General features: G+C 35.7%; 2 protein-coding genes across 2 annotated transcripts in view; both read right to left on the bottom strand.

Annotated features, from left to right (window-relative positions):
• Positions 1-7319, bottom strand: part of LOC107676224 (protein stum homolog) — a 12880-nt gene extending 5561 nt beyond the window's left edge. Inside the window, exon 1 of the mRNA XM_016470727.1 lies at positions 7028-7319. Within this exon, the coding sequence (XP_016326213.1) occupies positions 7028-7196 (169 nt within the window). The 5' untranslated portion in view covers positions 7197-7319. The remainder of the gene's footprint in view (positions 1-7027) is intronic.
• A 4634-nt stretch (positions 7320-11953) lies between these two features.
• LOC107676235 (C-C motif chemokine 13-like) lies at positions 11954-14449 on the bottom strand. Its single transcript, XM_016470738.1, has 6 exons — positions 14380-14449; positions 13364-13475; positions 13160-13273; positions 12786-12878; positions 12584-12676; positions 11954-12055 (listed from the first exon to the last, which is right to left on the bottom strand). Coding segments are annotated over exons 1-6 (483 nt in total). The 3' UTR covers positions 11954-12054.
• Between the last annotated feature and the right edge of the window lie 343 nt (positions 14450-14792).

Here is a 14792-nt window from a genome sequence, read left to right on the forward strand (position 1 = left end):
AGGAAACGGTCCTCCATAAAATGTGCTGCACACATCTGAATATTTGGGTTGAAGTGTTCTGGAACAGTGTTGTTAATACAACTTAACCACTGATTTGTAGTCGTGTCCTCTTTTGGAAGACCAAACAAAGTAGTTTACCTCTTAGCGTGAGGGGAAGCCCCGGGTTAGCGTGCGCTGAGGCCGGGATAGAGTGAGCTGAGGCTGGGCTAAAAAATTGAAATCGCATCATATGACCCCTTTAAGGGACAATTTTACTTGGAGTGACTAGGCCTTGAGAAGATCAGAAATGAGACAGCATGCTAGAACAATTTGTGATATGAAAACCCCATAAGGGGAACAACTTGAGTCATTTTCATTACCCCAAAAGTTAAACTTTGAGATCAACTTGTGCTTTATTGCCAAATCTTACAATCAGTTTTTTCTGTTCACTGAGTTTGCTGTTTATTGCTAATATAGTCTCGGTCATTAATCACACTGCAAATCTTATGTAATCTGAAGCAAGAGCATCAGTGTAATTTGTTATCGGGTGTCTCTACTGACTGCCACAGCGCAGCTGTATTAAAAATGACACCAATAACAGTCTCTGAATGATGTTATCCCATTCATCTCATTTTGTGAGTAAAGAGACCGTCTGTATAAAATTGTAAGTTACAGCGCTCAGTGGTCTTCTATCTGCTGCCAAAAATGTTGTGCTTAAAGCCATTTTTCTGCTCTCTAAGCAAACTATTGTCACAAAAACACCAACTGTGCCCTCATTCTGGTAATCATGTATAATATTGTAACTGAACTGAATCCATCAGCTGCAATTTAATAAAAGAAATCTCATATTTTGGTCTGAGATGTCCTGTAGTTTCTTTCACTGCACTTCCGAGAGACATTAGTTTCCTATTTGTTTTTCTTCCTTTCCTTTTTTATGTTGGGTCTAAGCCTTATAAGACATGTCCACCGACCACCTACAGTCCATTCACTGACTATCTGATGCATATTTTACACAAAACTGGGAAGGTTTTTTGCGTCTGGCTGTCTAGTTCAAATCTAACATTGTCCAAATATGCACATACTTCCCTACTATAATGCATGCAAACAGCAATATGTCAAATAAGCATTACCTGTATATCCGCATATGAAGTATCATGGTGACAGAGAACTGAACTAAGAGCCAGGCTACCATTCAAAAGTTTGGGGTCTGTCACATTTTTTATGTATTTGAAAGAATATCTTATGGTTATCAAGAATGCTTTACTTGTTTAGAAAAAAAAACAGTTATATGGTGAAAAATTATTACAATTTAAAAGTGTTTTCTATTTTAATTTATTTAAAAATGTTATTTATCCAAGTGATGGTAAGTGATAATATTTTTGAATCATTATAAATGTTTTTTAATCAATGTAATACATCCTTGCTGAATAAAAGCATACATTAAAAATAAAAAAAAACTTACTGACTGCAAACATTTAGGTGTTGTAGGTAGAAAGAAAATTGGAAAGTTGTTGTGTCTAAATTAAAGACCTGAGGTCTGTTATGTCTGTTACAAAAAAATAAGGTCAAAGTACAACTCTAAGCTAGTGAATATTTCTATAGTTTACACCTGCATACCCATGTAACATACTTCATCAAAGGCTGAGAGGAAATTCATACTTAAAAACATTTGATTTCAGACTCATCTTAAATTTGCATCGCAAAGCTTTGAATGTTAACACAATGAAAAGAGTAAAGTAAAATACGAAATTAGAGCACCACTACACAGTTGACCTCTGCAGTCAGTTTATTTTTAGCTTGAATCCACAAGAGAGTTAAGGTCACATAGAAGAGTCCTCTACCTGACAGTCACAGGCTCCTCTGCATGTCTGTTTTTCCTCTGTAATTCTGTTTGCTTTATGAAACGCTTACAAGAAGCTTTTAACATATTATTAAAGTTCTAAAAGAAGTAATGCAATCTAAAACGATAACCATACTTAATTTTTTTGCCCGTTTAAGTGCACTTTGAAGGACCCCCTTGGAATGAATTCATTTGCTGGCTTATCTACCTCTTTCAATCTTAGAGGAGACAGGCAGGCAGGCTTCTGCTAGCATATCTGCTGTCATGGAAACTAGAAGAGCACCAGGGCTAGAGCGATAGGTTCAGTTCAAATAGTGTTGGGATAGCATCGGCATGAGCAACACAAATCTCTCAAATTGTCCTGCTGAGAAAATAGTTTAAACCAGCCTAAGGTGGTCTGCACCTAAACCAGCTGGCCAACCAGCTAAACCAGTAGAAGACCAGGAAACCAGTTTTACACTGTTTTGTCAGCAGGGTTATCACTGAAAAGACTGGTTAATGAGATTTACTGTACATTCCTGGTTAGGTAAAAATATCTTGTGGAAATGGGAAAATTAAAGCCAAAAAAAAAAAAAAAAACCCATTATTCTAGAATAAATTATTCAGGACATTCAGTTTTAGCATTTTCATAAAACTGTGTTTCTGAAGCTAAATGCATCTGAAGTGGTGGACCTTTGTCTTTTCTTTGCACTTCAACCCTCACATTTTAAATGATACTCTAATTTTAGGCTTAAAGTACAGTCTGTTTCAAACAAGGGTTTTGTATGATATTCACTATATATTTCCCTCTATTTTTGGAAAGCTTTTAGCACTTTATTATCCTTCCTTGGGATGTATTAAATGCCAGAAATCTACATGCTCACCACAAATTTTATTTTTTTTTTCCCATGTGAAAAGACTTCCCATTTAGATTCAGATCAGGTCAAGATGAGAAGTCAACAGTTTTCCTTCTTTTAGACCTTGAGAAACTCCTTTTTTTGGATGAAATTCTATCCATATCTGATTACATCTAAACCAAATATATTTTTGAAAAGGCTACATATTTGGCCACACAAAGCCTGAATTAAAACAAGATTTTTCTAGTATGCCTGAACAAATGGTGCAACTGAGCATGCAAGCCTAAAATTAAACAGCTGTGAATCCAACTGTCAAAATAATTTTGATGCCACAGATTTTCAGAATGGCTGAACACATAAGAAAAAAAAAAGTGTTAAAAAATGCCAGTCAGGAGTTCAATGTCACAATTTAATTTTAAATCTGCAGTGTTGGATAGGAAAAATAGTTTAAAACCAGAGGGATTTACTAAATTGCAGTTTACAGAGATTCAGCACAGGTAATGCATTATGGGAAATGAACTGTTTTTCCACCCTGGTCGACAAAAGATCATTTATTAAATATGATAAAATATCTATCCATCCATCCATGCACAATTTAAAGTTGGCCCTGACAAACTTTGCTGTTTTAGGTAAAATTTCTAGTTTTTTTAATTTATGTAAAATTTACATTTTTAGCTTGATTTAGTCACAGTGTCTGAAGCAACTTATTTAAAAGTATTGCATTATTAGCGTCAAAGAACTGTTTAATGCAACATCGCTGCATAAGCAATAACCCAGATGCACAGCTCTGTCATTGTTTGGACATGAAATCTTTTAATAAGATCCTCAATTTGTGCACATGTAAATTAGCATGATTTGATCATTTGAATCTAAACTCATCTGGCACCCAACACATGCCCTGCAAAGTATCGGCAATTAAAGGTGAGGAGAGCAGGTTGTCAAGCATGACTCACTAACTAGAGTGATGGTCTCTGACGACCCAAGCGCAGACAGTGTGCTCAAGAGAGCCCCATTTGGCTCTTGGCATTTTCCCTTGTATCATCGTCATCCAAACATGGGCTCTCTTGTCATAATATTCCACTCTAGTTTATGTATGAGCAACTGTGCAGCAGACAGGAGCTCAGTAAACCATGCCCACGTGCACAGATGATACGAGACAGGCACATTACTGCCTGTAGAATGCATGTTCGTTCTGTAAGTATTTATACAGCATATGCACAGATTCATACTGAATGCTTGCGTCCTCCAAAAGCACTCCATGTCCTCCAGACTCCAGAGGGACTGGCCGAAACTTGAGGAGGAAAGGCTATGCTGAAGTGGACTGCAAGATTAGATGACTTGAGGCACGGGTCCAATGGGGGTATCCTGATGGATGAAACCAATATTGACATAAACACCAGAGGGCCACAGGTGGCTGAGTGATGCGGTCACCGGGTTGATTACTGTATGTTCAATCTAACTGCAACTGTCAGAGATGGATTCCAAGCACTGCAAATGTCCCGGATGCATAAGTCTGGGCAAAGATGCCATAGAAGAGCCGCATATTTCCCATGCCCTGCTAAAAGTAGGGCTGGCTTGACAATATCGATTACCAGTTTTTAAATGTGTAGTAAGTGATTTCTAAGAAAACGCTATTGTTATTTGAAATCAACAAAACAAGCACGCCCCTACTTAAAAGGATCATGTCTTGATAGGTCCGCCCCCAAATTCACAAACATGCCATGTACTTCCTGGTGATTGGCTAAAAGTGTGTTTTGGCGCTTGGTCTGATTCACTTTCAAAAGCGTTTCTCAGAAATTGCTTACTGCACCTTTAATTGATTATAATTTTGAAGAACCAATATCAATTTAATGTGACGTGATTTAACGCCTCAGTTTAAGGTTTATACTACTAGTTATAGTATAAAATAATCATGAATGAACATCAGAAGGTATGTTAAAAAAACAATACAACTTACTGAAATGTATCATGCCTCGTGTATTCACTCATTTTGTGTTTCAAATGCAAAAAGTAGTCAAAAAAACAGTTCGTAAACAATGCGTCACGTTACATTTACCTCAGAGAAGACACTCAATACACTAACCTGTTATTGGCATCTCATTTATTGCAAGTTTTAATAAATTTGTCATAGGACGACCACAGTTTAAATGTTTAGATTTTAACAACGAATTGGAGTAGAAAATATGAAAAACTGATTTAAAAAATGCCTTATTTAAACTTTAAATATTTGTACACAACTCAATAAATTGAATAAATATACTGAAATCTGAATCAAGTAGAGAAGCTTGTGAATTGAAATCAAATCAATTTGTAAAATCTGTGTCAATTCCCGTTAACAAAAAGGTGCAAGTATCCATAACTGTGGGGTTAAAAAGAATTGATATCTGATGTACTGCATTATCCATAAAAGATGAGGGAGGGAGCCACAAGGTATCAGCTCACCTATCAAGGCAATTCACTTGGCGCATATTAGTAGTGTTCCGGGTAAAGTTTCAGCACAATGCTTTTGTATTGAAAGACTTTGGTGCAAAATAACCAGGAGTATGATCCTTTTGTTACTATTACTAGCATTTTTCAAAGACATTCTCTGAGGTCATGCTTCCCAGCCTTATTAGACATAAGGGAGATCAATATTCTTCTGCCATGTGTGCTTTTATACTTTGAAAGCTACAAAGTGATGCTTTAAATGTGTCTAATGCAGTGGTACTAGAATTTTTAAAGAGAAAATAAAACAACCCATCTGGTCTTTGAAGACTGACATCATGGCACAATCTATTGGCAATTAAGAAAAGAGGCGTGTTGGATGAAAGAAGATGCTCGCAAAAACTGATCACACACATCACCAGATACCAGAGATTAGCAATTACTTAGACCGAACTAACATGATTGAGAATCAAGTTGGAAATGACAATATCGAGATGGATGAACGGACCGGCTAGGAAGGAGAAAAGGTCAAGTTATCAATCAGGCTAATGGGGTGGATGCAATTATTTATGATCATCTTGATTATCTGTTCTGTTATGCTCTCGGATGCACGTGATGGATCTGTTACCACACTTCGAAAATTGGACATGAAATAAAAACAGCTCGTATTGAATCTTGACCTAATTGTCAGCGAGAAACACGATCTGATCCTGTTCGTGACCAGATACTCCAAGTGCGGTTTGGTGCTTTATGGCTCAATAAGAAATAATGTTGTTCATGATCATAAAAATAATCTATATTAAAACACATGTGCCTGGCTGTTAGAAATATCATCTTTTAATTCATATTGAAAAATAATTTCTAACAAAAATGACCATGAAGTAACAACATATACCTCTTATACTTTGACTACAGTGTAAGCATATTAATCATTATTTTCACAAATATCATGCATTTTTAAATCACAAGCCAAAATATTATATCATTTACTTTGGGTTTTACCATATGACAACTTGAACTAATCAAGATAGCATTTCCTGTTTATGTTTTTGTCACACGACAACAACATGGCTTTCTACATGTTGCTTGTACCACTTTTATACAAACAAAATGTATTCAATATTTATTTTCCGAAGCAATAATAACACAAGGTTAGCCAACCTACTCAAGGGTCATCTTGTTGAGATTTTCAGCCTTTTGTTGAGACTTTTTCTTCATTGTACCACCCACGTTTGACTTCATGCCCCACAAACACATAAAAATTGATTTTAATTCAGAAATTGAAAACATGTTCATTGTACAGTAGGTGGATCCATTTGTCTGTATGAACTGCATTTTTCTGTTTTGCTGTGTTAAGTAGGCTAATAGACACGTACAAAAAATGAACGCCACGTCATTGACCCATATGCAAAAATATCACTAAAAACATAATAAAAACGTATTAAGGAATGCATGAATGAATTAAATTAATGAACACATACAATAAGCGTTAACTGAAGTATTTAGACATTCAAATCGCAATTGCAAAGTAGCCTATAAACAATAATTGCAAACGTGTAGTACAGATATATTTAAACTGTACTCTAAAAAATGCTGGGTTAAATACAACCCAGTGCTGGGTAAAACAGGGACAAACCCAGCAATTGGGTTGTTTTGACCCAGCGGTTGGGTTACTACCCAGAAGGTTGGGTTAAACATTTAACCCACCCGCTGGGTCAAAACAGCCCAATTGCTGGGTTTGTCCCTATTTTACCCAGCACTGGGTTGTATTTAACCCAGCATTTTTTAGAGTGTATAAGTATAGCCTATTCAAAGCAAATTGAAATGACTTAAAGCGCGCACTGAAAGAACTTGTTGATGGAATGTCGTTTATTTCGGGTGTAAGTACAGTATTTCTCGCAGGTCAGGTGGTTGTGTGTAAATGAGCGAATCGCCTCGTCGTACTCACCCAGTCCGGGCACAAATGTGTTGAGAAACAGGCAGATGACAGCTACTGGGAAAGGCATATACGGGATGGCAGCGCGTAAAGCTCCTTTCTTCTCCCTGACTTGAACAACAACTCCGCTGGTAGAAGAAGAAACTCCTTTTTCGTTCATTTCTGTGTCTTTCTGGTCCATTTCCCGATTTTTAAAACTACTTGCAAAGCTTGAAATCCTTGTTTTGGTTTGTACTGGATACTATCAGGCGCAGCTTCAGAGCGAGCGTCAGCTTTATGTTGAAATGAGTGCGCGCAGTGAACGGTAGGCGTCACACTTACTACTGTGTCAGTGAGCGATAGTACTGTAGATCGTTACGCAATGGATTTAAAGTCACAGTGGTGACTTTAACTGACCTAAGCGACAGGTTATAACTGGATTATCCCGATTGTTTGAAATATTACTGATATCCAGTAAACTGATGCTCAGTGTCTTCAAACGCTGTAAAACAGTAGTTAAAAGGATTTTCGTTCACACAAAAAAAGAAATTAATTCAACCCACATTACTTTAAAGTTCAATTATCATTTCTTTATATCTTTAAATTTCTATGGATTTTTGAATGTTTTATATTGCTTAACAATACTGTAGGCTACAACAATCAGTAAATATAGAATATAGTCAAATTTCAAATCTCACTTTCATGCAATATATTGGAGCCCATTGAGAACAGCGAGCTCAAGAAAGGCAAACATAGACACCTCCTTCTGAAACTTTATCTGCTGGTTACTCTTGAACAGAAAAATGAGACAATTATTAGATCATTAAAAAAAATATTAATTGTGTTTAATTTTTGTCCTGTTTATTTTATTTTCCCTTTATACCACAGTCTCCCTGCTCCTCTGGGAAAATTCACCTACTGTTTATCCAGAAGGATACTCTTTGGTGAGCCATAGCCTGTCACTGACAGTCTTTGAAAATGCTGTGTTGCACCTTGACTCAAAAGGCCATCCAAAGCCAGAGTTGTCACAATGAACCAAGCTGCAAATCAAAACCATCTGGGTCTGTTAACAGCTGTGGGTCTGCAGCCCTGGCACATACTCAGAACACTTGCCATTTCCCAGCCTGCAGACCTGCAGTCTGCATAATTATTACAGTAGATTTTTCTTCTTGTGCCATTATTTGAAGATGCACATACTTATCATGGGAAAAGTGAGAAAATTATCAAACAATATGATTGATATAATAAGGATATTTTGATCAATTTAACCATCTAGTGCTCCTCGCATGGTGGTTAAAAATAAAAAAAGACTTTTTTATTTCAATGAAATTAATGCACTATATTTTATAGATTGATTTTTTATTTAATATTCTCATCTTGCAGGCCGGTTTTGAAGGAGTTTTGAATGCAGCAGACTTCCCGTGATCTGGCATACTCTACTGGGGCTATACCTAGCAATCCAGACACCTAAAATAAATAGCGCTTTAACATTTAGAAAGTGTGCTTAACTATCATTTGACTGCTGACATAATCTTTTTTTTCTTTCTTTTTTTGCATTTGGTTAAACTGGATTCTGTGTGGTTAGTGAGTAAGTCCCAGGTTTTGTTGAAAAACCACAGGCAATCTCTTGTGAATTTACCTCTGAGCATGAAACTCTTTTTTATCAGAATGTAAATACTGAAGAATTTCATCTTATAGAGTAAAAAATATATTATTTATTTTCACTTTGCATTTTTAAAAATGCATTTTTTTTTTTTTTACATTTTATACATATTTTATGGGTACTAAATTATATGTATGCAGTACCACTTTTTGAGCACAGACCTGAAAATGATATTTCAATTTCCAAAGTATCATTTGGGTTCTACAAAGAACCATTCAGTGGACAGTTCTTATATGCCTTTTTCTATTATAAAGAACCTTTTGTGCAATAGAAAGCTTCCATGGATGCTACAGGTTCTGTATGGAACCATAGATGCCAATAAAGAACCTTTTTTAAGAGTATATTCCAGAACATTTCTAGCAAACAAAATCTCTTACTTATTAAACTTATTTTTACTTATTCTCTAGATTTCATCTCCAAATCACGCATATATAGACCTCAGAAATAAGCTTCTCCAAAGTGAAAGGACTTTTTCATTATTTTTACCCTGACGGGATTCATTTAAATGTGCTGCTAAGACTCTTTTATTTGCAGTATAATTATATCAGGGTGTTCATGACAACCCAAGCGCTGAAGTATAAAGAAGTCTGAAGGGTTGTGAGGTGCATGAGCTAATGTATAGCCTGCACTGCAGATACGTGTTCCTGCTTTATTTCCTTGCCCTTGGGAAAAACAGCCAAATGAAAACAGACAATCGATTTCAGTTCAGGCTGTTTTGACATTTTTAGTACACACATGCACTCTTTGTGCAATGAAATCATGTCAGTCTTTGGAGGCTGAAGTAATTCCACCAGTGAGATTTAGATGCTCCATTCTTAAACTTAACAAACAGGAACCATTTGTCAGACATTTCGCTATCAATATTCATGAAGGTGACCCCCCCCACCCCCACCATCCCAAAGTCAGTCATTTTATTGTCAGGTCACCTAGCAACAGGGTATTCTAGGCGGATGTGGTTAATTTCAAATCTTTCTTGTATAACGTCAGCTGTAAAAGTGTAACGTGAAATGCTAAAAAGTCATTCTGGCTTTTCTTTATGCATGCATTTTGTATTCCTTGTGGTTTTAGAAACCAGGAGACCAAAGAAATATCAAATATCAGGACAACATGTTATAGCTTTCCATCTGAAGGGACAAGAGTGGCTGTGGGCTTAATATTAATGATTACTTCATATCTCATTTTTAATATTTCTTTGGCCCTTCAGGCAAAAGAGGAGGGGGGAGTAGAGATGCATGCACGAAATATTGCAGCTAGATTTTATCCACCATAGGCTGTAGAATAAACAACTGTTTATGTATTTAAAATGTGATAGTTAGTAGTTTTGTCATAATGTCTGTTTTTAAAGCCAGCTGATCCACTATCCACTTTTAAAAACATTTTTTTTTTGCCGATTTTCAGTTTTATCACCATAATGCAGATATATGCTGGATGAAGAATAGGCCAATTAATCCTGAAATCATTTTTGCATTTTGATTGTCAAGTCTGAATACAACACATTTGAAATCCATTTGTCCACAATCTGCGATGGAAAACACACAGTGGCTGGCATCAGTGCTTGCCACCACCTGTCTGGTCTCCTGTCTTATCTGCTACATCAAAGCTGTCTGGTTCAGTTGGACGCTTACTTGCAGTCTTCTGCTCTGCTCAGCTCAGCTCTTGGCTGCTGATTATTTTGGAATGAAATATTCAATTTGCAGCCCTGTGACAGACAAATAAAAAGCACATGTCTCATTCCAGTTGCTCTGTAACAAATACTGAAGCTTATAGGTCAAAAATGGCAAAACCTAATTTATAATCTTAATTGAAGAAAACTACAACTGAATTAATCACAACAAATTAAAGCCAATTTCAAACTTGGGTCCTGGTAAAACATTTAATATATAGAAAATACATTATTCCCAATTTATGTGTTGAAATGAAAAGTTGAAATTTTGAAATAACAGGCTGTCAAGAGAGATGTTTTTTTTCTTTTTTCTTTTATTACAGCATCTAAAAGCAGGGGCAAACAGGACCATGCTGACCAACCTTCTTTATTATTTAACCCTTTGGTATAAAATATAAAATTCATAAAGGCCCGAAGAAAACTGAAAATAATAAGAAAAAAAAAACAAGAAAGAATAAGCCTGCAGAACAATACTGTATGCGTTTGTGTATATATGTGTATATTCTTGAACACTAAACATTTTCAGGCAAACATAAAAGAGTAAAACAAATGTAAGAAAGAAAAGGAAACAAAACCTAAAAGAAATGAAGAAGAGAGAAAAGATTAAACGACATTCAATAGGAATGATTACATGATTAATACCTTGTGGAATTAAAGGAATATATGACATGCAAAACGGGGAAGAGTATGAATAAAATCATGAATGGAATGTTTCATGTAAAATAAAAAAGTCATGCAAAAATCTTAGGGTAAGGCATTTCTTTAAATAGTAATTGTCAACATTAAATGAACAATTCTAGTAGTGTGGCTGTAAAGATTGAGAAATAGAATTTGATTGAATAGAAGTCAAGGAGAGATTCATGAAAAAACAATCAGACTTCCAGTAATTCCTGAAGAAAAGACAAAATAAAGGGGGAGGGTTAACATGCCAAACACCCACAGTTTTACACAGTAGTAACAATCAACCTCACAAATGTTGCTGACAGCCTCAGCGTGCTACTGAATTAGCTATCATCAATCAATCAAAAGAGCCTTTTAGTAACGTATCTTTGCTTTGTGTGATGCACAGTGCTGGATTTAGTTTGTAGTATTTCCTAAATAATACACATACATAGAATATGTCACATTGAGTTGGGCTGCAAATGCTGAAAACCCTTTCTGAAAAAGGGGAGGGGGGATTTAGAAATATATATGCAAGACAAAGAAGAAAAAAGACAGTTTCATATTCTGGGCAGTGACATTATAAACCAAACAACATGCCTGAATTAAGCATGCATGCACTTTGACATGTTGGCCTCTTCACTTGTGTATTATGCATACATTTATTTACTTAATCTACATCTACATTTCATCTTCTCTATACCCATCCTGTTTTTATTTAAAAAGCCAAATGCATTGTACTATATATGGTGCTGTATTGCATAATACATTGTGCAACGATTCCTATCCTAATGTGCAGTACTGCAGTGTCTTGCTAGAGAGCACAATTTTAAGTTCTAGAAATTCTCTTCTGTCTGAGCTACAGCAATACTTAAAGTAGCATTTACAGTATGTGCCACACACAAACTATATAATTATTGATATAATATAATTTATTATAAATTTATCTATGATGATTGTTGATGTAGTAGTACTAACAGATGTCATGGTTTCCTTGATCCTGATGTCTCAACACACTGTAGATAAGAAATGCTGTAGTTATTCTCATCCTGGCCGCATGCAGAAGTGAGTGGATCTATATGACACAAATGAAAGACAGCTCATTTATAATATATAATACAGTAATTGACTTGTTTTTGTATTTATAAAGCAATTGTTTTAAGTGTATTTTAAGTGTTTTTTTCTCCAGTATATTATGTTCCAGATGTGGCTCCAATGTCACGCATATCAAAGCTATTATTTCTCTGTCTTGGAAGACTTTAGCGAAACTTCTTTGATAAAGTAATCTTAATGAATTTAATAACTGTACTGGACGACTATTAGATTTAGTACATTTCTATTGGTGTTTGCATGCTCACTATTTGGGATCTGCATTTTTCTGTGTTCACCAAAAAACACAGAAATACAGTAGCCATTCACGCAATAGTTGAATAGTATGCAACATACCTGTTACATCTGGGATATTACATTTTATTACATAACTGGCCCAGTGTTTGTGTTTTTTTCATTAGAACATTTTACATTGTGGTTTTTACATTGTTGACTATGATAAAAAAAAATCCTCCTGAGTTAACAGACAACTTAAAAGAGGAGAAAATCTAACCAGTCATGTGACTCTTCAAAGTGGACTAGACACATTTCCTCCAGCCGGTGGAGTGGTGTAGTTTCTATCATTCTGACTGACTCTGATGCTTTCCTTTAAAGAGGGAAGAACAATGTTATTTTAATAATGTCCGCTAAGGGTTTAGATAATATGAAGACTTCCTAAGGTTAAACAGACAATATAAAAGAGGAGAAAATCTAACCAGTCTTGTGACTCTTTGAAGAGGACTAGAGTTGTTTCCTCTGGTTGGTGGAGTGGTGTAGTTTCTGATGTTCTGACTGACCCTGATGCTTTCCTTTTAGGAGGGAAAAACAAAATTATCATTTTGACAATGCTTTTCAAGGGTTTAGATAATATTAAGACCTCCTGCCAATATTTGTATCTAAGTTTTTGCTTGATTTTTTTGAATTTCTGAATAAATTATATGATCATATGTTCTGCTCAGTCAGTTACAGACATTCACAAGGTACCTGTAACCCAGTATTTTTTTGTTTTAAAAAATGTAAAAGCATTATATATGTACTGTAACGAGCAGTTTACTTTGTCTCTGTGTCCACTTTAAAGAGGGCAACTGACCTCTCAGGTTTGGTGTGAAGATGTAATACACGTAAGTCCACCAAGTTCATCAGTCTCTGAACCCATCTCTCTGTCGGGTCAGCACAGATCTCTCTTTGAGCTTTGGTGATGAAACTGAAATTCAAAGAGAAGATGGTTAATGATTTTACATAACTGATTTACAATTATAAATGATTCTAATTAAGACATTACAAAAATGCTTACATGATACCACTCCTGTGGCATTCAAGATGTGTAGTATGATAACTCTCAATCTGCTTTACTGGGCTTTTTGCATTGTAAAAAGAAAAGCAGCACTTATCAAGACCTTGGATGACTATAGGAAAAATACAGATGAAAAATGCAATGTAATTAACATTGTGTTTAAACCCAGATACATTTAAAGGGGTCATGAACTGAGAAATCTAACTTCCTGGATATTTTGACATGTAAGTGGTCCTGCAAGTTTCAGAACTCAAAACTTCCTTGTTAGTCCAAAAACAGCTTTATTGAAATGAAGCTCAGAAGTTGGCTTGTTTCAGAATTTGTCCTATTATGAAGTCATAGTGTGACAAAGACCGCCTCCTCAGAATCAGATCAATGCCTACTTACATCATCGCGGCTAAACTAAAAATACTATTACCTTCCAAATGATCCTAATGCCAGGAAGATGGTTATTTATTTTCAGCTATGTGGATGCTTCAGTTTGGGCATTATTTGTTTGTTCAGTACATTTCACTGTGGATTCTTTGGTAAATCAGTCGCAGATTCGGTGCAGGATTTGCAAACAGAGTTTTACTGTAAGATATGGACCCTTACAGTAATACCACAACACGCAAGTAACCGTGTTCATTTTAATGCCTCATCTGCGATCAGTGATTTCTGATATGGATGATGCATGTACAGTCAGATGTTCTGTGTCTCAAAAATAATTGATTGATGTTGATGTGTCAAGCAAGTGACTTAACAGTCATAGCAGTGGCCGTTTACACACCCCTTCCAACAAGCGTTCAAATCAGAGGGCTAAAATCAGGGTAGAAAATAGCCTTTTATTTCTAAATGATGACAATTTTTATGTAAAAATCATACTAACATTATAAGTGTTCCTCAGGAAACAAAAAATGCCGTTCATGACCCCTTTAATAATCTGGAAAATGCCTCATAAATATATGCTAAATTGTTAGCAGTTGTTTATCCAGACATTTCCAAAGAAAAATCAAGAAGTAATAAAAAAGATGCACATTCAGTTTGAGCCAGTGAGCAGAAGGTGAAGAGAACGAGACAGACGATGAAGATGCAGTAGGGACTCATGTTTAGGTATGTGGTTGGTCGTTGATCAGATCTTGATGTGCAGGTTGCCGTATCAGTGGCTGGTCATCTTGTGTGTGATCTCCTCACTGATACTATACAAACATACAAGTCTATACAAATCTATGTTCTATCCAGCAAAAAACAAGTGACATCACATGCATATGGAAAAATTATGATGTGGTTTGCAGAGGTGGTGTGTCCTGTGCAGCTATCTAGCTTAAACTGCTCAAAGTCCAGGTTCAAAATGTTTTTAAATTTATGGAGAACCCTTATGAGGACCCCATTATTTTTTTTCTGTGTGCATTTTTAAGGTATAATTTTCGCAAGAAGATACACTGAAGTT

This window comes from Sinocyclocheilus anshuiensis, unplaced genomic scaffold (assembly GCF_001515605.1).
Source record: "Sinocyclocheilus anshuiensis isolate Anshui unplaced genomic scaffold, SAMN03320099.WGS_v1.1 scaffold2322, whole genome shotgun sequence".
Classification (NCBI taxonomy): Eukaryota; Metazoa; Chordata; class Actinopteri; order Cypriniformes; family Cyprinidae; genus Sinocyclocheilus; species Sinocyclocheilus anshuiensis.